The sequence below is a fragment of the Hemitrygon akajei genome, chromosome 27 (genome assembly GCF_048418815.1).
Source record: "Hemitrygon akajei chromosome 27, sHemAka1.3, whole genome shotgun sequence".
NCBI lineage: Eukaryota > Metazoa > Chordata > Chondrichthyes > Myliobatiformes > Dasyatidae > Hemitrygon > Hemitrygon akajei.
The window spans coordinates 19,487,617-19,513,661 of NC_133150.1; the positions used below are offsets into that span (position 1 = coordinate 19,487,617).

General features: G+C 38.8%; 1 protein-coding gene across 1 annotated transcript in view; it reads left to right on the forward strand.

Annotated features, from left to right (window-relative positions):
* The window catches only part of LOC140717158 (diphosphoinositol polyphosphate phosphohydrolase 1), a 76,059-nt gene that overhangs the window by 30,224 nt on the left and 19,790 nt on the right, over nt 1-26,045 (forward strand). Inside the window, exon 2 of the mRNA XM_073030442.1 lies at nt 10,320-10,430. Within this exon, the coding sequence (XP_072886543.1) occupies nt 10,320-10,430 (111 nt within the window). The remainder of the gene's footprint in view (nt 1-10,319; nt 10,431-26,045) is intronic.

Consider the following 26,045-nt stretch of genomic DNA (forward strand, 5'->3'; position numbering starts at 1 on the left):
ACTACAATGTCAACTTAAAACTAATCTCATCTGATGGCACAGTCTGTAACTCCCCATTCGCTGTCTGTCTCAATGCCTCTTAAACATTGCTATCATATGTTTCCAACACCTCTCTGGTTGCACATTTCAGGCACCTACCATTCTGTAAAAAAACCAAAAGAACTAATTTACTTCAATCAGTAGAAATTCCTTAAAATTTAAAACAAAAAAGAATCAAAATACTTGATTACTGTTTTGCTCAAATTCAGCCTGCGTATATTTTACTACTGAACTCTGATCACACCAAACTACTGAAACATAGGCTACAAAAATCAGTATGCTCCAGCTGAATGAATGTCAACAGTGACATCATCAACCCCTCTAGCGCAGCTGCATAAATCTTAAAAGATAATTGCAGGATTTTATCTATCTACATTCAGTGCCGAAGTCAACGTACATTACCTTTTGCTATCTGCTATTTTGATGTAATTGAGTGATCACCTAATCTGTTTTTAAAAAGCAGGCAAGAGTCACAACACTAATTGTGTGTCTGGAGTCACATCCTCAAATCAGACAAAACAAGGACAAATGATCTTGAAAGGACAGTGTAATAGGATTTTGATAACGATCTGGTGGCTTCATGCCCACCACTACTAAATTTTTATTCCAGATTTCTTAAAAAGATGAAGCTAAATTCGCCCCCACCCTATCCACTATGGTGACATGTAAAGTCAAAGCTTCATTTGGATTCCTACCCTTGCAACATATCTGTTACCATAGCTGCAAACATTTTTACAACACATTCTGACATTACTTTAGTGCAGTTTTGTTTCGTTATCCGTCTGTCTTTGTATTTCCATCGAAACGTTGGTTTATCTTTCATTTTTGTGCTGAAAGGCCAAGTCCACATTAATAGTTTTTCCTGGAGTTTTTACTTGTCTGTGAAGTTGTCAATAGCTTTCACTTGTGCTTAATATATGACACAGCAATCAAGTATAATGATTGGATATAAATAACTTCAAAAACTTATTTCAATAATAGTTAAAACATGCTTTCTATCTACATATCCATGCTACATTTAAAAGTAACTCTTTAGGAAAAACAAATTGGTCGCAGAAAATTAATTGAATTGGTTGGAAACAAAAATAGAAAAATGTAGGAGCCATGAGGATCAAGTTACACAGGATTCAGAAAGCATTATGTTTCAAAAAAAAAGTTTGCTTACCAATGAGAATGCCATATTCAAGAGGCAAATCAACACTTCAGCATTTCAAACAAAAAATTATAAGGTAAGTAATGAAAGGAGATTTTGTGTTCGCTGCTGAATACAGAAGATGGATTTTTCACATGTCCTGCACAATGATCCCAGTTGGGTGGAGTTTACTTCTGTAAAGAAATTCTGAAGTTGGTTCATGTAATGCCATTTTGCAAAGACCAAAATGTAACCTGATGATTAATATATTTGAAAATTCTCAGTTCATTCTAGGCCATTTAAATGTGGGATTCTTATGGTCTTATTCAGGGCGTCAAAGTTTACGGGGAGAAGGCAAGAGAATGGGCTTGAGTGGAATTTTAAAAATCAGCCAAGATGGAATGGCAGGGCAGACCCAATGGGCTGAGTGGCCTAATTCTGCTGCTGTGTCTTCTGGCCTTAAGGTATTTGGATGTAATTTTATTAATGAGATGTTTGAGCCAGTGAAGTGGAGGATCTTACTGTAATTTGTAATTCACCTGTGGTGCTATTTCATGTCACATCTATAATATCCTATAAGCTTTACATGAACGTTTTCAATCAGTTATTGTCCCCATATTACAGAAAGGATGTAAAAGCTTTGGACCGGGTGTGGAAGTTCACCCGAATGTTGTTTGGATTGAAGACTGTTCGCTCTAAGAAGTTGGTGGGCAAACTTGGGCTGTTTTCTCTAGTGTGTCTGAGGCTGAGGAGGCAACAGGAGGCTGATGGAGGTTTATAGAATTCCAGTAGTCATAGATGGGGTAGATAGTGTCTTTTTCTCAGGGTGGAATTATCAAATACTTGAGAGCATTCTTTAAGGTGAGAGGAGAAATTTTTTAACAGTGTAAGTTTTTTTTTAACACAGTAGCTGTTTTTGGGGATAGGACAAAGTGATTATTGACTTCAGTGAGCAACCCAATGCATGTTTGAATATGCATTGAAGATTACATTTAAAATATCAGACAGACCAGGAACAGGCACTTAACTGATTATCTACATATGAATGAATCCAATCATTGCATGGATATGACAATATTTAACACTTATTGTGGTGGGAAGATGCAGGCATTTGAAATTGTCACATGTCTAGCTCAAAGAAGACATTGTAAATATGTATTTCTTTGAACTGTCCTGAATTTTCTTTGATCTTTAGCACAAAATATTATGTAGCGTTGGGCCAGGCAGACCTTTTCCATTGAAAGGGTCTCGATATGCTTGCTGTATTTTGATTCGTTGAATGAAGAGGCTGCTTCGTATCTACCTGTGATCAGAATGTTATCAGAAATCTAAAATTAGAGATGCAGTTTGTGACCTTTTTGAATTGTGTGGGTTTGGCAGAAACAGAATCAGTAAAATCTGGAGAAGACTGCAGATGCTGGAAATCTGGAATGATATTCATAATGCTGGAAGAACTAAGCAGATCAGACAGTATCTGTGGAGGGACACTAACAGTTAACGCTTCTAGCTGAGACCCTTCATCAGTCCAAAACATCTTCTGTTCAATTGGCCCAAAACATAACTTCCTTTCTCTCCATATATGCTGCCTGACCTGCATTTTGTGTGTTATGGATAAGTAAAACCTGGATATTCTGAGAGAAAATAAGGATTTTTCATTAGAACTATGAAATTGAAGATCATTCTGAGAAGGTCTTCGGAAGAGTGTTATGCTAGAAAATGTGTGCTTTATGAAAAATAATTGTTCAGGAATCAAATGTACTGACAGAAACCAAGGCACCAAGAAGTAGGCATGAATTTGCAGTTAATCAAAATGCAAGACTCTGAATCGAGAGCAACACAAAGTGGTGGAAGAACTCAGCAGGTCAGGCCGCATCTATACAGATGAATAAGATGCGGCCTTGGCTTTGGGCCAAGATCCTTCATCAGAAAAGAAGAGGAAGACACCTGAATAGAAAGGAGAGGGGAAGAAAGTTGGACTATTGGTGAAGCTGAACAGGTGGGAAAGATAAAGAGCTGGAGAAGAAGGAATCTGATAGGAGAGGAGAATGCTTTGCTTTTTGAACTTTTTTTAAAACAGGAATCACTGTGTATTTTGGACCCAAAAGACAATGAATAATGTATTTGTGCATTATTTCATTGACAACAATGTTCAATCCCAAGTTAAAGAACATTTTTTTTCTCCCTCACCTTTTTTGAAAGTTTAGAGTATGGTGTCTTATTAATCAACTGTGAGTTAATACTGGTAGCAGTGCATTTGAAATTCTTCTTCCCAAAGTGCAGATCTCGCCGTCGTTGGTCAGCCTAAAATAAATCTGCTGGACTTGCAAAATGTAGTCATTTGAAAGATGCAGTTAACATAAATCTGATATTCCCAACAGCTGGCTTTAGCAAATCCAGTAGATCTACATTTTGGCTGCCTTGGGTTGCATGAGACTGCAATTGTTAGTCTGGATTGCAAGCAAATTTTTTTTGCTTTTGGTGTACCATTCCATCCAATGCAGTACTGAAAGTGAGCCCAGACTTCTGAGTGCATTGAATCTTTGTGTGGCATAGTAAATCTAGATGCTGTTTAAGAAGTTCTAATTTGGTTAGCTAGTATTGCAAGTGCCCCCTTATGCTACAAATTAAAAGTATTGAATCTGTTTACATAGCTTTATATCAAAGAAAAAGTCATTGTATTTTCATAACTGATGGATTACTCCAACTCAGGCAATCAATTAATCACAGCTTGCATGTGCATATTAATATAAAGGCAGATGGCATAAAATTTCTTTAACATGATAATCAAGTGCATTAATGATTTTTTTTTTAAAAGACCTGGATTCTAACAAACACACACAAAATGCTGGAGGAACTCAGCAAGCCAGGTGTGGCTTGCTGAATTCCAGCATTTTGTGTGTTGCTTGGATTTCCAGCATCTGCAGACTTTTCTTTTGTTTGTGACTGGATTCTAACTGTTTTCCAACCTCTACTATTCAAGTTTGTGCTTGTGTGGTTCCCTTGGTGAGCACTGATTTCACTAGTTCCTAGTGTAGAGAGCAGCGGGGTGGCAGCAAAAGAGTAAACTTGGCCTTAAATTTGCAGTGACAGAAATTTGGACCATAAATGGTCAAGCCACTTTTGCCTCAGACAATTTAAAAAATATTTGAGTGCCATGGACAGGTACAATAGAACATTTGAAAATGAATGAAAGTATTAAAACAAATTACTAAAAATGTTAACTAAAACTTTAACATCTAAGTAAAACGTGGTTTAAACAGTGCATTTACTTTTCAATGGATGCTGGCCTCTGTGGCTCCTTTGTTGTCACAGGGCTGGTCAGTTCACTCTGAGCAGGGCACTTCTAATTGATTTGTTAAGGTCGAATTGCCATCAAATCTCCCTTCTGGCCAAAATGGAAAAATCTCAGAATGGTTAACTTGTCATTGCCCCTTCTCACCAGATACTTGCCTGGGCAGACACAGGTTCTACATAACAGGTCTTCTATATGGCATAAAGAAGGTTGGTCCCAACTGCAAGTAGAATATTTACAATAATTAGCAGCTCACTTCGGTGTATTGATGTACGAAAGGGTTTTGGGGTGCTAATGCACCCTGAAAGTGGCAACAAGGATGAATGGAGTGGTAAAGTAGGCATACAACATTCTTGCCTTCATCAGTTGAGAATCAGAATTACATTTATTAACACTGACATGCTGTAAAATTAGTTGTTTTGCAGCAGCAATACATTTCATAAAATTGCTGAAATTACATTTATGCAATTACAATAATTACAAAATTACATTTCATAAAGTTACAATAATACATAAAACATTGAGTGTGTGTCTTGTTACGAACCCTGTAACTGGGTCACTTACCAGCAAAGATAGAGAGGTCCGTTGAAGTCTGATGGTACTATTTTTAACAGTATTTATTGGTAAAAATACACAAAAATAATATCAATGCAAACATACAGATAATATACGTCGTCAATACTAAATCTAAAAGTGCGGGTATAATAATAATTAATAAGAAATAAGCTCTATCGTTGTCTAGGGGATAATGTATTGTCCGATGGAAATATAAACGACACTCAGTTCATTCAGGCTGCAGCCTTTGGTTGCAGTCAAGAGAGAGATTTTTAGAAACTTGCCAGCTTTTCCTTTTTATGATTTCGATCCTTCGAGAGTTCCGTTGGTGTGGCCTCTCCTTTAGCTAAAGCCGTTCTTCCATGGCGAGCCCGCCAATTCCCAGGCAAGGGAAAAGGACGCACGCGAGCCCCACTGGCTGTCGCTATTAAACGCTGTCACGGGATTTCTAGAGTTTCTCCTGGTGCGTCTAAAGGGGTTGTTCCCCAGACCCTCTTTTATCCTTACTCACGGGGTCTCAGATGTCAATCGGGTTGGGATGATGCAATCCCTCAACCAGCCCACTCTGGTCATCCGGAGGGCTTCAATGAATAGTACAGTACTCAATACACAATTCCGTCTCCAAGAGACAATAGCCGTTATCAATGGTTCTGTCTTGCTGAGGCCAGGACACATTCCAAACCCTTGTGGATTCTGCATGTCTCTCTCTCATTTCCTGGGTCCCAGACCCGAATTAATAGCAATCTTGCGATTCTCAAAAAGGAGGGGGCTACTTTGTACCCTTCGGCCCCTCAGAGTTGTGGCACATTCGTAACAGTCTTGAGTTTGTGTCCTGTACCATCTGTCTGATGGTGATAATGAAAAGAGGGACGATATCGATAATGATGGATGCTGCCTTATTGAGGCGTCTTTTGAAAATGATGTGGAGGCTAGTGCCCATAATGGAACTGGCTGAATTTACAAACCTTTGCAGCTTTTTGTGATCTTGTGCAATGGCTCCTCCATACCCAAATGGTGATACAACCAGTTAGAATGCTCTTCACAGTACATCTGTAGAAATTTTTGAGAGTATTTGGTGACATACAAGTACCTAAATGTAGCCACTGGTGTGTCTTTGTATTGATATGCTGGGCCCAGGACAGATCTTCAGTATACCCAGGGACTTGAAGCTGCACGCTCTTTGCACTACCGATGCCTCGAAGAGGACTGGTGTGTTCTCTCAACTTTCCCTTCCTGAAGTCCACAATAAGTTTCTTGTTCTTACTGACATTGAATGCAAGTTTGTTGCAACAATACTCAACCAGCCAATCTATTTCTTTTCTGTATGGCTCATTGACTGTAAGAATTGGAATATCATATTTCAGCTGTATAAAATTTAGGTCATACTTGCAGTATTGTATGCAATTCTGGAAGTATCAAACTTTGTAAACATTCCTCAGGATGTTATCTGGATTAGAGAGTTAGGTAATTTCAGATTGTTTTCTTTTGAGTATGAGTGGCAACTTCTCAGAAGTATATGAAAATATGTGAGGCAAAGTTAGGGTAGATAGCCAACGAGTCTTTTTCCCTGAGAGGAGATGCCAAATACTTGAGAGCATAGGTCTAAGGTGAGAAAGGGAAAGTTTAAAGGATATTTACTAGACATAGTTTTTCTATAAACAGTAGGTACCTTGAACACGCTGCCATAGAGAATGCTAGAACCAGGTAGGTTAGCAACATTTAAGAGGTTTTTTTGACACATGAACAGAGAATAGAGGGATTTGGACCATGTGTAGATTTCTAACATCTGCATCTTTTAATTTTCAGACATATGTATTTATGTTGGCTTCAATATTTAATATTTAGTGCCCCCTTATCCAGTGTGAGTCTGGACAATTATCTTTAACTTCCAGTGGGTTTGCAGCTGACTCATCTCTTTTGCATGGTACTTTTCAATTTGGGATCTTTAATCATTGCCAAGAATCTGAACTGATGGTGCCTTTTGTGCCTGAAGCCCACTAGATTTAAAAACAATACACTGGATAAAAGTGGGCAGCTGAGTGTAAATGATGGAATCTGCTTTGTATTCCTCAGTGTCATGGAGTGCAATACAATGAATGCCAACCCATTGTAGTGCACTCGCTACTGATGGGTTTATACATTATTGCAAGCAAATTGGTGTCTTATCCAAAATGCTTGGAGCCAAAAGTGTTTATACATTATTGCAAACAAATTGGTGTCTTAACCAAAATGCTTGGAGCCAAAAGTGTTTATACATTATTGCAAACAAATTGGTGTCTTAACCAAAATGCTTGGAGCCAAAAGTGTTTCAGTTTTTGGATTTTTCAGATTTTGGAATGTATAAATCAATAACTTGGGATCATCATCATTTCCAATTCTGAATTTATGTGCTACTGGTCAGCAGTACTTCTTATCTTTGTTCATAACACATGTACTTAACAATAAAAACTATTACATGCCATTAATATAATGTGTGGACAAAACCAGCACGGCAGCATTGAGAGAATACCTGAATCAGCTATTGAACAACAACAAACACTAACATGCTTTCAGTTTCCACCTATGACGCTGTGTTTTGTTTAAAAAAAAATAGCAGTTCATTCTGTTTGTATTTTACACTTTTTAGGTTTTATGTAAGGTATTAAAAACAATCAGCATTGTAGAATTGTTCTGGTGTTAGATTTTCATCAATGACAATCTTGGAAACTCATTAATGAATTTCTCTGCTGCTTCGCGGTCAGCAGACATTTTTTCTTTTTAAGAAAAAAAATTAATGCCATGCTTTCTCTTAAATTTCTGCAACCAGCGTGCTGAATATTCAGTTATTTTCAATTTTCAGTTTGTTTCATGGTCAGCATACTGTAAAGCAGTGTCTGTTCACTCCACTGATTAATCAGTTCTTTCAGTACATAGTCGAGATCTTCATTTTTCACTTTATGTGGTGTTTTTCTGTTGGAACCTTCCCAATGCTTTGTGAGATTTTCTATTTGTGATGTCATATCAACTCTCAAAAAAAAACTTTGGATTTCAGAGGTTTTTCGGTTTTGGATAAGGGGTGCTCAATCTGTACTAGCAAATGAAAGGAATAGACCTGGAATTAATTAGATACATAATAGTGCAGATCAACAAGATTTCCTGTGTACCTTTTCTTTTCCGATTAAAGCATATATTTGCACACTATCTGAATGGATGGCACTGTTCAGTCCTGCTGAAATTGGATCATCTTTGATGATGTAATCTGAAGTACCATATTCTTGATATCGAGACAATTTGAAAGATCAATATGCAATGAATTGCAAGTTTCCAACTTTTTTCATACAGTCTTGTCTGAGAATTGTGAAGTATATTTTCATTTGCAAATGGATTAGGATTGGCTATTTAAATGCAAATAAAACTCTCGAATGTAGTTCACTCAAGATCTGTAACTACACCTGACAAAAATCCAAACGTGGAATAGACCCTTTTTAAAATAATGATTCCAAGTCAGAAGTGGATGCATTAGTCATAAACTATAAGAAAGTAACTTGATGATGGCAAGATAATACATCAAAGCACTCCCACGTATGGATCGCTCTCTGTCTCTCTGTCTCTCTGTCTCTCTGTCTCTCTGTCTCTCTGCCTCTCTGCCTCTCTGCCTCTCTGCCTCTCTGCCTCTCTGCCTCTCTGCCTCTCTGCCTCTCTGCCTCTCTGCCTCTCTGCCTCTCTGCCTCTCTGCCTCTCTGCCTCTCTGCCTCTCTGAATTGCAGGATGCATTGTCCCAAAATTGCTGTTAAAATTTTGTAAGGATGATAATTGGTTGTGTTAGTAAAGCAGAAATAGTAATGGCTTGAGGGTAGAGCAATCTGCAAAAGTTATTTTGAGTTGTATCCCAGCCCCAACTTGGCAAAGGTAGCATCTGAAAGTGTGATTTACTATTAAATCCATTGATAGTACAGATGTTGTAGTGTTTAATTGTGGGCATGATTAAGCTCAGCTATTAATTGACAGTGACTTTTTTTAAAAAAAATGGAGCTCTGAAGTCTCAGTTATTGCAGTTACCAAAGAATTTAAAAGATTTTTTTAATTAATGTTCCTGTGCTTTGTGAATGCTGTGAAAAGGTTTTGGGAGATGAATCACTCAGCACAGCACCTGCCTCCTTAGAGCCATGCATGTGTGGTGCTGGTTGTTGGCAATGTTAATAATGTAACCTACAGAAATAACAAGATAGTTTAATGCATATTTGATGTCTGGTTTTCTGTTGACCATGTTCCTAGCTTGATCCTAGTGACAGCAGGGAATTCCTGAAATTGTGACAATTGATTGCTAATGAGTTAATTGCCTGAATGTATAGTGAATTGTTTTTTAAAAAAAAACAAACCTGTTGGTAAAAAGAGAAGCAGAAATAAAGTTCCAAATATCTGTTTGGTGAAGCCAATTTCACAATGCTATTAGATGGTGGGCTAGGATTATGACCCAGTAACTGAAGGAATGGTTATATATTTTCAAGGCAGGGCAGTGTGTGATTTTGAAGAGAATGTGGAGGCTGATAGAATGTAGAATCTTTACTAAAAAGCACTGAGGTAGAAACCTGTAAGAAGTGAAGTGACTTTCCCATCATTTCTGTGGTTATTTTAATGATATGCAAACAGTTTTATTGTGAGTTAAAATAGCAACTCATTAAATCTTAGTTTACCTTAATTGCAATTTTTATGAAATTATAATGTGTGGATTAGATTATTTTTGCTTTCAAACTAGAAATGTATTTTCAATAGTCATATATAAATATTATGATTGCTACATTACAAAAATATTGAAAACTGAAATCGAGCATTGAAACTTGTGAATCTACCTCTATCAGGCATAAATGGTCAAGTGGGTTCTGTTGATACTGCAGTAGCCATTGTTCGCATTTAGAATAAAATTCACCCAAAAAAATTGACTTTGCTTACAGTTAATAGTTTGCCGTATTGCTATGGATAATAACTGAATTGCATGGCATCAGTGGAAAAGAACCCTGGTGTTCAAACTATATCCAGTTATAAGAATGCTCTACATTAAATTGATTAAATTCTATATTTAATTTATGCAGGGTTCTGTAGAGGATATAAAACTTGAGCATCATTATTTATGGTTAGTTAATTCATAAATTCCTTAGGAAAAATTAATTAATGGCCTTTGATACCTTTTTTTAAAGTTCTAATTTCAGGGTCTGCTAAATGTTTTGAAAATGTGGTCATATCTAATGCATTTTAAAAGCATTTGAAGATGATGCAAGAAAACAACAGTGCCCTTTTCCTAAGTTAAATACTCTTTTATCCTAGGTTCTGTTGGTCAGCAGCAGTCGTCATCCAGACAAGTGGATTGTGCCAGGCGGTGGCATGGAACCTGATGAGGAACCAAGTGTGGCTGCTGTCCGAGAAGTCTGTGAGGAAGTATGTACGGAACACTCATTTGATCTGTGTTCTTAACTACACTTTGAACTTATTTTCAATGAATTATTCATCTGATTTATGTTGGGTGATTAATAAACTGTGCTAGCCAGTTTCTTCAGACTAACGCTGAAATTCAAATCACATGAAATTATTTTGTGTAATTTTAGACAAAATGTAAAAAGATCCCTTTCTTTATGCTCTTTTTGGCTTTGTTGCACAATACTTGATCATGATACTTTAAATCTGATTTGCAGCTATGTTTCTCAGCTATCTCTAATGTAATCTGAGCTAGAATAAGTTGAAGCTTCCTCATCCCTTCAATTATAAATGCAGTATTTCACATTATTCTAGCTGTTTTAAGCTTCATATGTTTGTATATTTATTCAGAGAGAGTGTGGAACAGGCCCTTCTGGCCCAATGAGCTGCACCATCTAGCAGCCCACCTATTTATCACAAGCCTAATCACAGAACAATTTACAATGACCTATTAACCAACTAACTGGTTTGTCTTTGGACAATGGGAGGAAGCCAGAGCACCCAAAGGAAACCCACATGGTTCACAGGGGGAACATACAAACCCTCCGTAGACAGTGCAAGAATTGAACTCCAAAGCCCCGAACCGTAATGGTGTTGTGCTAACTGCCATGACACTGTGGGTTCAATCCCAAGAATGGCATAATCATTGAAATATCCAGCTTCTAATTACCCATAATTTCTAAGTTCTCTGAATTGTTTTAGTTTTATAAAGGTTTAACTTTTATTTTTCTCATGGTTACATTTTCGTGGTGTTGTCGGCATCCTAAACAGAAGTTTAAATTGTGACGTAACTGAATATGGTGAAGTCCAGTATTGTTTCCTTGGGCTAATTTGCCAGTTCAACATTTTTATTGCTGAAATGTATCGTTTGTACTCTGGATTGCCTCCACCTAATGAGGTACTGATAAATTAACAGCAGTCATCATAACACAAACCCAGTATTAATATCGGGCAAATACTCTTTTGCACTTTTCATTCTCTGGTATTGTAAACAATAAGTCATAAGAGTTTTGATTAACCAAAAAATAGGCCTGGTGGTTTGGTCTTCTAGAAGCAAGTTTAAAACTAGCTTCACCGTAGTTTATGTAGATAACTTGCACACCAGAGTTGTTTTAGTGCAGTCCTGTTTAGACTGTTTGATTACCTTAGCTTTAATGTTTCCTCTTTGGGAACTAGTTCTTGTTAGTTAAACATAATCACAAATGTGCAACAGACTCTTTTAGGTCATCAACATAATGTTTATGTGTCACTTGCTGGTTATTGCTGTTTGGAACAGTTAACCACCCTGACTTTGGTTTAGATGTACTGGATTATTCAGAAGTCTGCATCTGGGTGTCAGCCTTTTGAGTAAAGTTGGGACCTTTTCATTACAGGGTACCAAACCATATTATTACATCATTCAGCTAATGTTTAGTTACGTGCAATATGTACGTAAGCTCATGGAATTCTTTAAGTTTAAAGACTTGAAATGATTATTTTCCATTTTCAATAATTTACATAATTTATCTTGACTTTGTACATCGTTTCTTAATGTATTAAATATGTAGCATAGAAATATTATTTCAGTAGAAAATATACCAGCATAGATTAAGCCCTTTCTAATTTAAATAATGGAATATTTACCAAATGTTCAAAGTAAATTTATTATCAGCATACATGCATTACCATATTCAACCCTGAAGTTCATTATCTTATAAGCATACTCAGTAAATCCAATAACCATAATAGAATCAGTGAAAAACTGCACTGACTAGGCACACTGTGCAAAAGACAACCAACTGTGCAAATACATAAAGAAATAATACTAATAATAAATATCGAGAACATGAGATGAAGTCTTTGAAAGTGAGTCTATAGATTGTGGAAATATTTCTGTGATGGGGCAAGTGAAAGTGCATGAAGTTATCCATTTTGGTTCAAGAGCCTGATGGTTGAGGGGTGATGACTGTTACTGAGCATGCTGCTGAGTCCCAAAGCTCCTGTACCTGAGAAGAGATCTGGGTGATTTGATAGCTGCTTCTTTCCTACGACTATGCTCTGTGTACATGTGCTCAATGGTGGGGAGTGCTTTACCTGTGATAGACTGGGCCATATCCATTACTTTTTATAAGATTTTCTGTTCGTACCAGATGTGATGCAGCCGGTCAGTATACTTTCCACCACACTTCTATAGAAGCTTGTCTAAGTTTAAGATGTCATGCTGAATATTTGCAAGCTCCTAAGGAAGTAGTGACTGCCATACTTTCTTTGTAATTGCACTTGCGTGCTGGGTCCAGGACAGGTCTTCTGAAATAACAGAGGAATTTTAAATTGCTGACCCTCTCCACCTCTGATGGTTCATGGACCTCTAATTTTCTCCTGAAGTCAGTAATCAGCTCCTTGGTCTTGCTGACAGTGAGTCAGCAAGACCAAGGTTGTTGTTATGGCATCACTCAGCCTGATTTTCAGTCTCCCTCCTATCTGCTGATTCATCGCCACCTTTGATTCAGCCTACGACAGTGCTGTCTTCAGCAAACTTGAATATGGCGTTGGAGCAGTGCCTAGCCACAAAGTCATAAGTGCAAAGGGAGTAGAGCAAGGGGCTAAGGAGTGGGGGCAGGGAGATGAGGGGATGTTCTGGCCAATCCAAACTGTCTGGGGTTTGCAAGTAAGGAAATCGATGATCCAATTGCATAAAGAGGTATTGAGGTAAAGATCTTGAAGCTTGTAGATTAATTTTGAGGGCTTGATAGTATTGAATGCTGGGCTGTAATCAATAAAGAGCATCTTTGCTGTCCAGACTTTCCAGGGTTTCCTCATAATGTGCTACCCTCTTGATGAAGGGTCGTCAACCTAAAATTTTTAGCTCTTAGTCTCCTCATTCTGCCCTACCTCTGGAGTACTTCCAGCAATCTGTATTTCATATTTCTGGCCTTTACAGTATTTTGTTTGTGTGCGTGCTGTTTCTTTAAGGCCTTGCATCTGTAAATGCAGATTTAGCTGTCAAATATTAGACTTTCTGGTAAGTCTAAAACTACCTTGACAAGATATTTCCATTTCTTGCCTCTTACACTTTTAGCTGAGATTCTCCTGAACTCAATTGTCCATAAGTATGAAAGTTGAGTAGTGCTTGAGCATTCGGTAGCATCCCTGGTGTGCAATGCATGTTTGAACACCACTGACAATAATATCTTTGGATGAACAACCTACAGGCATTGCAGGCCACTCATGAAAAAGCTGATCTTTGCAGCATGTTTTGGTATAACTTAAGGTGGACATGGAGTTTAATGATTGGAATTGAATGCATCTTGGTGCATTACTTATTTCTGGCTCTCGTTCTTTTTCTTCCACTGTATGCCTCCCCCCCCCCCCCCCCCCATTCAAAATATTCACTACTTCCATGATTCACTAACTTTCTTGTTTTCCTCCGTTCATTTAGTGATGTATCAAGTAGGAGAGAGGCATTGGGAGTGCTTTGAATATACTCTTGAGTGTGGCATTTTCACTTTAATTATTAAACAAAATTATAGTGGAGTATATACTAGCATGTACTGAAGATTGGCTAGTGGATAGAAAATGGAGGTTAGGATAAAATGAGTTGTTCTTAGGTTGCGAGGCTGCAATTAGACTAGGTTAGTAAGAATTAACACTGGGCCAACAGATGTTTGATATTTGGATAAAGGATCCAATTGCTATTCTGTGCAGGATGCAAATAGACATCAGGAAATTGCGGACAAGTAGGTGAATGGGTAAAGCTGTGCAATAGGAGGTCATCTACTCATGGAAAACATTGAAGAGCTTAGCTTTATTATTTTATTAGCGTTTGGATATGATCCCCGTTGAAAGATTTTTTTTTAAGTGCTTGATGGTAAATATAATGTTGACACTTCACCAGGCTTGAGATTTCTAGGGCTGTGATCGTGGTCTCAAAAATGAGTGAGCCAGTCAGCACAAGGATGGGAAGAAAAAATTCCTTCCCATACAACTGGAGAAACCAAAGCGGCTGAGAGGCTCACAAACTGGGTATAATCAAGAACAAGGTCAGTAGATTTTTTGGTTAGTGAAATCTTTGGGTTATTGCAGGCAAATGGTGCTGAAATAGAAGATCAGGCTTGATGGAGCTGAAAGGTTTGCAGCTACTTTTATTTCTTATGTAATTAAGTTTTCAATGATAGAATTCTCAAATATATTTATTGGATCCTTACAATTTGACAATTAATAAACCTTTCCAAGAACTACATAGTTTCTAACCTATGTTATCTTTCAATGTTGAAGGCTTCCAAAGAGCTTATTTGAGGAAGAGGATAATTGGCAAGTTTTGAAATGTGAAGACAAGGGAATATAAATATTGATTTTGATTTTCATGGCATTTAAAACAAATTATATTTGGCCACCTCTATGTGAAATACTTCCTGATAATGTTGTGGTTATGGTTGCCAGCAGTAAGAAAATCACAACACAAGATTAATAGGTTAACTATGCAGCTAGGGAACTGGTAAGAATAGAAACTGGTTTTGGCCAGTGTGGATTACGTATAGCTTGGTTGTCACTGCATGGTTCATTGCAGTGAAAGAATGTTGCTTGCAGCCTTGGATATTCTGAGTCATTAAACTTTGCTATTATTCCTTCTCTTCTCCTTCCTCCACTCCCTCCATTGTGTATTTAATATTTCAGTAATGTTTAAACTTATTGTTTGGTAAAGCAGTCTTTGTTTACATGATGCATTGCAATTTATTTGTAGAAGTATATAATGATGTGCATCAATACACCACTGTCATATACACATGCCTTGCTTAAAGTTAAAACGAAGTTGGTCTCACATTCCCTCCCTTGTTTTCCTTTCAATTAGTTTTTGTTTTGGTGTTATAAATCATGCGTGACGATCCGTAAGTTTTAAATAAACTCGAGACAACTACCTACCTGTTGGAAGTGCAGCAAGACATGTTTTTTTTAAAAAAGCACTGCAGAAAAGGTTGAGTTTTTAAAAAAAAGCGTCTTTTTCTTTGCAAGAGGAGAAAGACTGTCAAGTTTTTTTTTAAAGGCTGAAAACAGACTTGCATGGGCTCAAATTAATGCACGATAAGAAATTTTAATGAGCATAAATGGCTGGCTACATTGGTATACTGAGCAAATTGAGCAATAAATGGAATAGACTATGAGAAGCGGCTGCCAGTTTTGCTAAGTGTATTGGGTTTAATGGAATAAAGTTTGCTTAGAAGTTTAACTGCTTTAACCAAATCAGCCAAAAATGATCTTTGCTGATATTGTGAAAGTAATGGCGGAACATTTAGAACCAAAACTATAATTGCAGAACGCTTCAGGTTTCATAAGTGGAATCAAAAAGAAGGGGAATCCATTTTAGTTTACATGGCTGAATTGAACAGATGGTGCATTATCAATTCCTGATTTCTTGCAAACCTTTCTGGAAGGTAACACTTTAGCAATGTGGACTTCACTGAGTCCTTCCTACAGATTGAGATGGAAGAGTCCAAATGTTTCTCACCATAAATGCTCATACAGGGCTTTTGCTATAATAGGCTGATCTTTGGAGTAGCACCTGCACTCCTGTAGAATGCTGTAGACCAGGTGCTCAGTGTTACCAGTACGGATAACAAGGAACATCTCCAAATTCTCAAGAAAGCATTAAAAAGATTAGAAGATTATAGGCCAGAAGTGTGAATTCTTTAAACCAAGCATCACTTACTGTGGTCACACCATTAATGCACAAGGATTACACAAGTGTGCTGAGAAAATTCAAGCAGTGGTGAATGCCCCATGGCCAAAGGATGTGTCTAGTCATTTTTTAGGATTTGTCAATTACTGTAACAAGTTCCTGCCAAACCTGGCTACTGTGCCTCACCCCTTGAAGTCATGACTACAGATTAGGAAGAAATGCCAATGGGCAAGGCAGTATGAAGAGGCTTTCAAAATTAAAGAAAATAGTGATGTTTGACAATATACTCATCATCCACTTCATTCAGTGAAGCTTGTTGTGCACTGTTCAGGATGCCAACTCATCCAGAAGAAAGGTGCCCAGAGCTATCAGAACCACTTCTTGCAGTCACAGAGTCAACTCCTACAACCACCACAGAGGAGGCCCCAGAACCTGACATTATTCCACAGCCATTAAGTTTCACCTGTCAAGCAGTGATCCCTCTCGTCAGGATAGGCATCATCCCGCAAGAGCAAGAAGGCCTTCACAGTGATTAAATCATGAGGCCTGAATGGGACCATCTAAAATTTACTGTACTGTGGGTGTCTATATGGTAGTTGTATAGTATATTGTGTGTGTATATGTGTGTGTGCATATATATGATGTGAGATACATTATGTATTGAGTTGGAGTTTGTAGCTAAGCAGGAGGAGTGTTGTCTATTTAATATTTCAGTAATATTGTTTGATTAAGCATTCTTTGTTTACATCATGCATTGTGGGTTATATGTAAAAGTACATAAATGGCATATGTCATTACACCACCATATTATACATCCACAGCTCACTGAAGTAAAAGCAGTGTGCACCCATTTATTTCCCAGCTCCTATTATGCTTTCAATTGATTTTAATGTTTTAAAGTTTAAAAATATAACAACCCCATGAACAGTTACTTAACACTTTCAACAGCACAACCAATTTTGAGCTAGATATTGTTACTACATGCCCCCATGCATCCTGATATCTGAACTTATTTGCCCTGTATGCGAGTTTTGATGGCTTGAAGCACTGAGTACAGAGGCTTGAGTAGTGGCAGTAGATAACTGAAGTTTTGTTCTAAAATTTCTCAAAAAAAAAAGATAGTTCACAGGCTATGGCTCTAACCTTGAAGGATGTTCTAGGTGTAAAGCTTTTAAAATATTTCTGGATGTTCAAAATTTTACTTTTGCTGGCGATCAGCTAGAGCTCAAGAACAGCAGATATGATCTGTGCAAAGCTATCAAGGCTGCGAAACAATACAGGGACAAGACTGAACCAAAGATTCATAAGGAATAGCACACGTGACTTGTGGTGAGAGCTGCGTACCATAGCAGACTTCAAAGCCAAATGTTGTGGTGCCGCTAACATCGCGGCCTCGCTCCCAGATGAGCTCAATCGCTTTTATGCTCGGTTTGATCTGGCTAACTCTGAGCCTCCAAGGAAAGCCACCACTACAGCCTGCAACCTGGTCATCTCTGAGACCGAGGTATGCACATGTTTCCAACAAGTGGACAGTCACAAGGCAACGGGACTTGACGGCATCCCAGGGCAGGTACTCAGGATGTGTACAGAACAACTGGCAGGTGTGTTTACTGACATTTTTAATCTCTCCCTCTCCCAGTGTAGAGTACCCTCCTGCTTCAAATTATCCACCATTGTCCCTGTACCAAAAAAGACCAAGGTAACACGCCTGAATGACTGGCATCCTGTCGCGTTCACCTCAATAATAAGCAAATGCTTTGAGAGGCTGGTCAAGGATTACATCTGCAGCTTGCTACCACCCAAACTGATAATTTGCAATTTGCAAAGTGGTAAATTTGCAATTTGGTAAGTGGCAATTTGCCTACCTACAAACAATGCAATAGTCACTGCTCTACATACCGTTCTTACACATCTGGAGAAGAAGGATGCTTATGTGAGAATGCTGTTCTTGGACTACAGTTCAGCATTCAACACCATAGTTCCATCCAAGTTCAACAAGAAGCTCAGAGATCTTGGCCTTGTCCCTGCCTTGTGCAGCTGGATCCTGGACTTCCTGTCAGATCACTGGCAAGTGGTAAGAGTGGGCTTCCTCACCTTCACCCCTCTGACTGTCAATACAGGAGCCCCTCAGAGCTATATACTAAGTCCCTCCTGTATACCCATGACTGTGTCGCCACCCACAGCTCTAATCTGCTAATTAAACCCTAATCTCAAGCAATAACGAGGTGGCCTACAGGAAGAAGTCATCTCTCTGACATAGCGGCGTCAAGAAAACAACCTCTCCCTTAATGTTGCAAAAACAAAGGAGCTGGTTGTGGATTACAGGGGGAATGGAGACAGGCTAATCCCTACTTACATTAATGGATCTGGGGTTGAAAGGGTAAACAGTTTTAAGTTCCTCAGCATCTGTAATTGTGAACTTTACAAAGATAGGTGTGTAAAAAGGGCCCGAAGGATCATTGGAGACCCAAGTCACCCCAACCATTATCTAATCCAGCTGCTACCATCTGGGAAACGGTACCGCAGCATAAAAGTCAAGACCAACAGGCTCTGGGACAGCTTCTTCCACCAGGCCATCAGACTGATTAACTCACACTGGTTTATGTGTATTCTATGTTACATTGACTGTTCTATTTATTATAAATTACTATGATTACACATTTAGATGGAGACGTAATGTAAAGATTTTTACTTGTGCGTGAAGGATGTAAGAAATAAAGTCAATTTAATTCAATTTGGAGATTTTGGAAAAGAGATTTTAGATTCTTTGAAGGTTTAACCTGGTTGTGGTCCTGACGGCTCCAGTTTACGATGGAGCTGGTGACACCCAGTGACTACTTGTTGCCAGCAAATTAAAAAACGAAACTACTAAACACCTTACTAATAACTATCATTCCAAACAATGGAGAATCGCACAAAGGTGAAGCTTGGCGAGAAGAGGCGAAGGTGAGATATGGAGGCCATTGGATGCGAGGGATAGCCAAGGCAAGTGGAGGCAAGAGTGAAGGAAGTCCAGATGTCTGATTGGTTTAAGCACTGGACTGAATTGGAAAGGTTGAATATGGGCTGAATCATGGGGCGGGGTCCAGACCCCAGAGATGTCAGAGTGAGGAACCCCTCAATATGTGTGTACAATCTAAGCACCAGGCCAGACTGGAAATGCTAGCGTGTCTGTACCAGGGTTGGGCTGGTTCTGATTGCTGCTCTACAATGCTTACTCAGTTCTGTGCTGACCTGAGGCTGTGGTGCCTGGCTCGTGTCTGTGGTCCTGTGGCGTCTACTTGCTGTGCGAGGATCTGAGGCTGTGGCTTGCTCCAGCTGCAGTGATGCCTGGCTTTGTGTCTTCTGTACAAGTTCTGTTCTCAATGCTGTGTTTGTTTACTTGCATTGTTTGCACATCTTTTTCCTTTCTCTGAGTATCGGGTGTTTGGTCTTTTTTAATGGAATCCTTTGGAGTTTCTTTGTTTTGTGGCTGCCTGGAAGGAGACAAATCTCAAGGTTGTGTAATGTATACAAACTTTGATCATGTACTTTGAACTTTGTTAGTGGGGCAGTAGCAGAATGTCGAGGAGCTGTAGGACAATATAGGCAGAGGAGCAGACCCTTTGGCCCACAGACTCTCTATTGACCATTTTCACCATTGCTGCATTAATCCCATGTTTACATTTCCCACTTTCTTTGATTCTACCACTCAACTACCCAGTTGGGACAATTTTGTAGTGGTCAATTAATCTAACAATTGTCTGTTATTTAGATGTGGCTGGAGTCCAGAGCACCTGGAAGGAAACCCATGCAGTCACAGGGAGAAGGTGCAAACTTCACACTGACAGCATTCAACGCCAGTGTAGAGTTAGTTGGAAGTATTAGTTATCTTTCAAAATTCAATGGATTTTGGAATGTTACTTTAGAAATTGTGATGTCACTATTTAAGAATGGAAAGAAGAAGGCACATGGAACAATACAGCACTGGACAGCCCATGATGCTGTGTCAGTGCCAGTATCTTCCTCCTGTGTGTATGCATATCCCTCTATTATCTTCATAGTCACATGTTTATCTAAAAGCCTCTGAAACTCCATGAAACTCCCTGCTTCCTCTACCACCCCTAGTCATCTGTTCCAGGGACCTGCAACTCTGCTTAGCACCAAAATAAAAAATTGCTCCTCATCACCTTTAAACAACCCCCTCTAACCTTAAAAAGCATGTTCTGTGTTTGTCTCTTCTACCTGAGAAAGAATCTGATTCTGTACACTACCTTTGCTTCTCATTCTTTTAAAAATCTCATTCAGGACCACCTATAGACTCCGAAGCTCTAGGGCAGGGGTTCCCAACCGTTTTATGCCATGGACCAATACCATTAAGCAAGGGGTCCATAGACCCCCAGGTTGGGAACCCCTGCTCTAGGGAGAACAAGCTAAGTTTGTCCAACCCTCTTTTATAGCTCATGCCCTTTAACCCAGGCAGCATCCTAGCAAACCATTTCTGTACCCTTTCTAAAGCCTCCAAATCCTTCCTGTAATGGGGTGACTGGAGCTGCACACGATACTCCAAGTGCGAATCTATAAGGAAGGATGTAAAATAGCTTGAAAATAATACTTTATGGAAGAGAAATCATGCTTGTAGATGTTCAAATAATAACAAAGGAGCCCATGGAAGTGATGAGGTAAGGTTTTCTAAGGTTCCATAGAGAAAGTTGTTCAGATTTAGAGCAAGAACTGAGGATGTTATACTGTTGTGGATTGACAATAAATTAATGGACAAAAAGCAAAAGTAAGAATTAATGGTCCTTAAGTTGACAGGCTACGACTAGTGGGGTGACATAGTTGATCACTGCTTGAACTCCAACTGTTCGGAATTAGATTTGGAATTGTTTATTATCACTGGCCTGTTCAAAGGTCAAATTTAATGTCAGAGTAATGTATACAATACACATCCTGAGATGCTTTTTCTTTGCTAACATCCACGAAAGCAGAGAAGTGCATCAAAGAATGAACGACAGTTAAACATGAGAACCACAAAGTCCCCCCACCAGCAAAAATAAGTGCACATCGGTACCATCACCAAGCCCAAGTCTGTGCTAAGACACAGACCAAAGTTACCTCAAAAGCTTCGCATTTCATCTGAAATTCGACAAACCCCAGGTTCTCTCTCATCCTGGCAAGGGAGAGGGAGGTGTCCTCCATTTTCACAACGAGCGAGAGCCAGAACAACAACCCGCTGGTTTACGATGTTAAAAGTCAATTTTGTCGCTTTTTTCGAGAAATTTATTGTGAAATTGGATGTTTTGTGACAGCAGTACAGTGAAAGTCATAGAAATTATAGGTTACAAAACAGTGAAAAAAGTAATAAAAATAATGCATATTGATGATTTGGTTGATGGATTTCATGAATGTTTACTGCATGAAGTTGTTAATAGGAAGTTAATTTCATAGACGATCAAGGGGATATAAAAAAAACTGAGTGAGTGGGTGAGATCCTGGTAGAAGATACATAACGTAGATCATTGTGAGGTTATTCACGTGAATCCACAGCACCAAACAGTATTTTTTTAAATAGTGAGCGATTGAATAGTGTTAATTTCCAAAGAGACCTGGGTGTAGCTGCAGCAACAGATTAGGGAAAATATGGTATTCCTTATAGTAATAGGATTGGATACTGAAACAGATATTTCAGGTCTTTCAGATAGACCCAGCAATATTTTGTACAGTTTTAGTTTCCAGGTGCAAGAGCCAGAGTACTCAATATCAGGTAGGGATAGACTGTTTAAGGCTAAGGTGAAGAAAAATTTCTCCCCTGAAGAGTAGTGTATCCCTAGCTTAATTATTGATTTCATTCAAATAAGATCAAAATTTCCTATGCAAAATGAAATTGATGTAGAAATCAGTCATGGTCTTGTTAAATACTAAAGCAGGCTCAAAGCCAGATAGTTGAGCACTGCTCTCACTTACATTCTCATGGTATGTTATGACACATTAGTGCACATGATCCTTCACTAAGTTCATGGCTTCCTGGATCAATGTTGTGGACATAGCAATTCAAAACTTTAGCATATACAGATGAGCGTTAGTAGATTCAAATCTCCCCAGAGTACTTGGATTGTTTCCAATATTAATTTAATTCAGTTCTTTTCCAATATTAATTTAATTATCCTGTATTACAAATATGATCAATGATATTTTCCACATGCGATTCAAAGAATATCCTTTAGCTATCAAGTTTACAGGTATAATCTGCAAAAAAACTATGCAACGTACACAAAATGCAGAGTTCTTCCAGCATTTTGTATATGTTGCTTGGATATTCAGCATCTACAGATTTTCTTGTCTTTACAAGTGAACTACCCTGGCTATCCTGTCTTTTAATTTAGATTTTCATAAAGTCAAGAAATCCTTTCAGTTATACAAAAATAAAACTCAAGAGCTTATGCTTAAATATGAAAAGTTGATACAATTAGATAACTGTACAGTTGCAGTCACTGCAGTTCACCTATCGCCACAATAGATCAACAGCAGACACAATCTCAATGGCTCTTCACATGGCCTTAGACCACCTGGACAAGACAAACATCTATGTCAGGATGCCGTTCATTGACTGTAGCTGAGCCTTTCAAACTATCATTCACACAATTCTTCTTGAGAAGTTACAGAACATGAGCCTCTGTACCTCCCTCTGCATTTGGATCCTCGACTTCCTAACTGGAAGACCACAATCTGTGAGGATTAGTGTTAATACCTCTTCCTCGCTGACGATCAACACTGTTGCACCACGGGTGTGTGTTTGGCCCACTACTCTACTCTCTCTATACCCATGACTGTGTGGCTAGACATAGCTCTACTACCATCTATAAATTTGCTGATGATTGTTGGTAGAATCTCAGATGGAGACGAGATGGCATATAGGAACGAGATATGCCAACTAGTGGAGTGGTGTCGCAGCAACTACCTTGCATTCAACGTCAGTAAGTCGGAAGAACTGATTGTGGGCTTCAGGAAGGGTAAGACGAAGGAACACATACCAATCCTCATAGAGGGATCAGAAGTGGAGAGAGTGAGCAGTTTCAAGTTCCTAGATGTAAAGATCTCTGAGGACCTAACCTGGTCCCAACATATTGGTGCAGTTATAAAGAAGGCAAGACAGCGATTATACTTAATTAGGAGTTTGAAGAGATATACTCAAAAACTTCTATAGTTGTACCGTGGAGAGCATTCTGACAGGCTGCATCATTGTCTGGTTTGGTGGGGTGGAGGGGGGAGTGCTACTGCACAAGACCAAAAGAAGCTGCAGAAGGTTGTACATTTAGTCATCTCCATCTTGGGTACTAGCTACAAAGTATCCAGGAGGACATCTTCATGGAGCGGTGTCAGCATCCATTAAGGACATCTAGCACCCAGGGCATGCCTTTTTCTTAATGTTGCAATCAGATAGGAGGCACAGAAGCCTGAAGGCACACACTGAGCAATTCAAGAACAGCTTCTCCCCCTCTGCCATCCAATTCCTAAATGGACATTGAACCCATGAACACTACTTCACTTTTTAAATATGTATTACTTGTGTTTTTGCATGATTTTTAATCTATTCAATATACGTATACTGTAATTGATTTACTTATTTTTTCTTCCATATTATGTATTGCATGGAACTGCTGCTGCTAAGTTAACAAGTTTCACGCCCATGCCAATGATAGTAAACCTGATTTAGCAATATGGTAATTGTGTAAAATGTGCAGATGCAATCATAGAAAGATGAGAAATGATTGGACCTGCACAGAAGTTATTAGACTTTGTAAATACATATTTATGGAAATTTGATGAACTGGTTGCTGCAAGGCCAATAGAATAGACTTGATAAGGTGGGTGTCTTACCAGTAGTGGAGGCGACCACCTCTTTGAGCCTATTGGTAATACAGCTGATTGGCAGGATTATATGTCCCACATCTTTCCCTGTTTGAAGATGTATGTACCATTGGTTCACTCACTACTTCCAAATAAGCATGGACTAGGGGAAAATGGACTTGAGTTTATACACTCAATGAACTTATACACTTTATGAACTCAATTTTTAAACCAATAAAGTACCTCAAGTGTAGGGACAGTTAAAACACATCAAGTCTGGCACATAAAAGCTTCCCATTAACAGTAGAAAATCTAAAGCCAAAAAAGAGCATGGAACTTAAAATGATCATTGTCACTAAGAGAAGGCCTCTTGTTAAAGTAAAGGGATTAAAAATTGCTACGTCTTCTAGACATGATGAGCTGCACCCTGGAGTATTAAAGGAAGTGGCTATAGAAAGAAATGATGCATTCATCATCTTCCAAAATTGTGTGAGTCCCAGTATATTGGGGGACAAAAACAAATGTAACATTCCCTGCATTAAAGAGCAAAGGGGAAGAGATAAATTATAAGCTATTTACCCTGATAACTACAGGGAAAATGCTGCAATCCATTACTTGGGTATTCACAGTAGAAAAAAATATGACTGACAAACAACCAATGTACAAAAGACAAACTGCAATTACAAAAAAGAACTAATAACAACTGAGAGCACGTTGTAGAGTCCTTTAAAGTGACTCCACAGATTCACGATGGGAACTCGTGATCAGTACTGGGCGCCCAACAATTTATGATCTATATTGAAGTGACTGAGTGTATGTATTGTGGTCAGATACACTAATTGCATAAGTAGGTTATGGAAAAGGTGTAAAGGTATTCTCACAGTGGAATCTAAAACTACAGGACACGGTACTTGAGTAAGATGTTGGCCATTTAAGGTCAAGATGAAGAATAACTTCTACTAAGTTATGAACTTTTGGAATTATTTTTCTGAGGAAGCTGAACTGTTGTATATCTGAAGGCCAAAATAGGCAGATTTTCAGGTTTGAATGTTGTCAGCAACAACCAAGTAAGAGGGGCTGTGATCACATTGACTCAGATGAATGGTGGAGTAGAAGGGCCATAAAAACTATTCCTGCAAGACCATGAGACCATAAAGTACAGGAGCAGAAGTAGGCCATTCAGCCCATCGAGTCTGCTCCGCCATTCAATCATGGGCTGATCCAATTCTTCCAGTTATCCCCACTCCCGTACTTTCACCCCATACCCTTTGATGCCCTGGCTAATCAAGAACCTATCTATCTCTGCCTTAAATATACCAATGACTTGGCCTCCACAGCTGCTCGTGGCAACAAATTCCACAGATTTACCACCCTCTGACTAAAGTAATTTCTCCGCATCTCAGTTTTAAAAGGATGACGTTCAATCCTGAAGTTGTGCCCTCTTGTCCTAGAATCCCCTACCATGGGAAATAACTTTGCCATATCTAATTTGTTCATGTCTTTTAACATTCAGAATGTTTCTATGAGATCCCCCCCCCCCCCCCACATTCTGAACTGTAGGGAATACAGCCCAAGAGCTGCCAGACATTCCTCATTTGGTAACCCTTTCATTCCTGGAATCATTCTTGTGAATCTTCTCTGAACTCTCTCCAATGTCACTATATCCTTTCTAAAATAACGAGCCCAAAACTGCACACAATACTCCAAGTGTGGTCTTGCGAGTGCCTTGTAGAGCCTCTACATCACATCCCTGCTCTTATATTCTTTACCTCTAGAAATGCCAACATTGCATTTGCCTTCTTCACAACTGACTCAACCTGGAGGTTAACCTTTAGGGTATCTTGCCCAAGGGCTCCCAAGTCCCTTTGCATCTCTGCATTTTGAATTCTCCCCCCATCTAAATAATTGTCTGTTTATTTCTTCAACCAAAGTGCATGACCATACACTTTCCAACATTGTATTTCATTTGCCACTTCTTTGCCCATTTCCCTAAACTATCTAAGTTTCTTTGCAGGCTGTGTGTTTCCTCAACACTACCCGCTCCTCCCCCGATCTTTGTATCATTGGCAAATTTAGCCACAAATCCACAAGTCCAA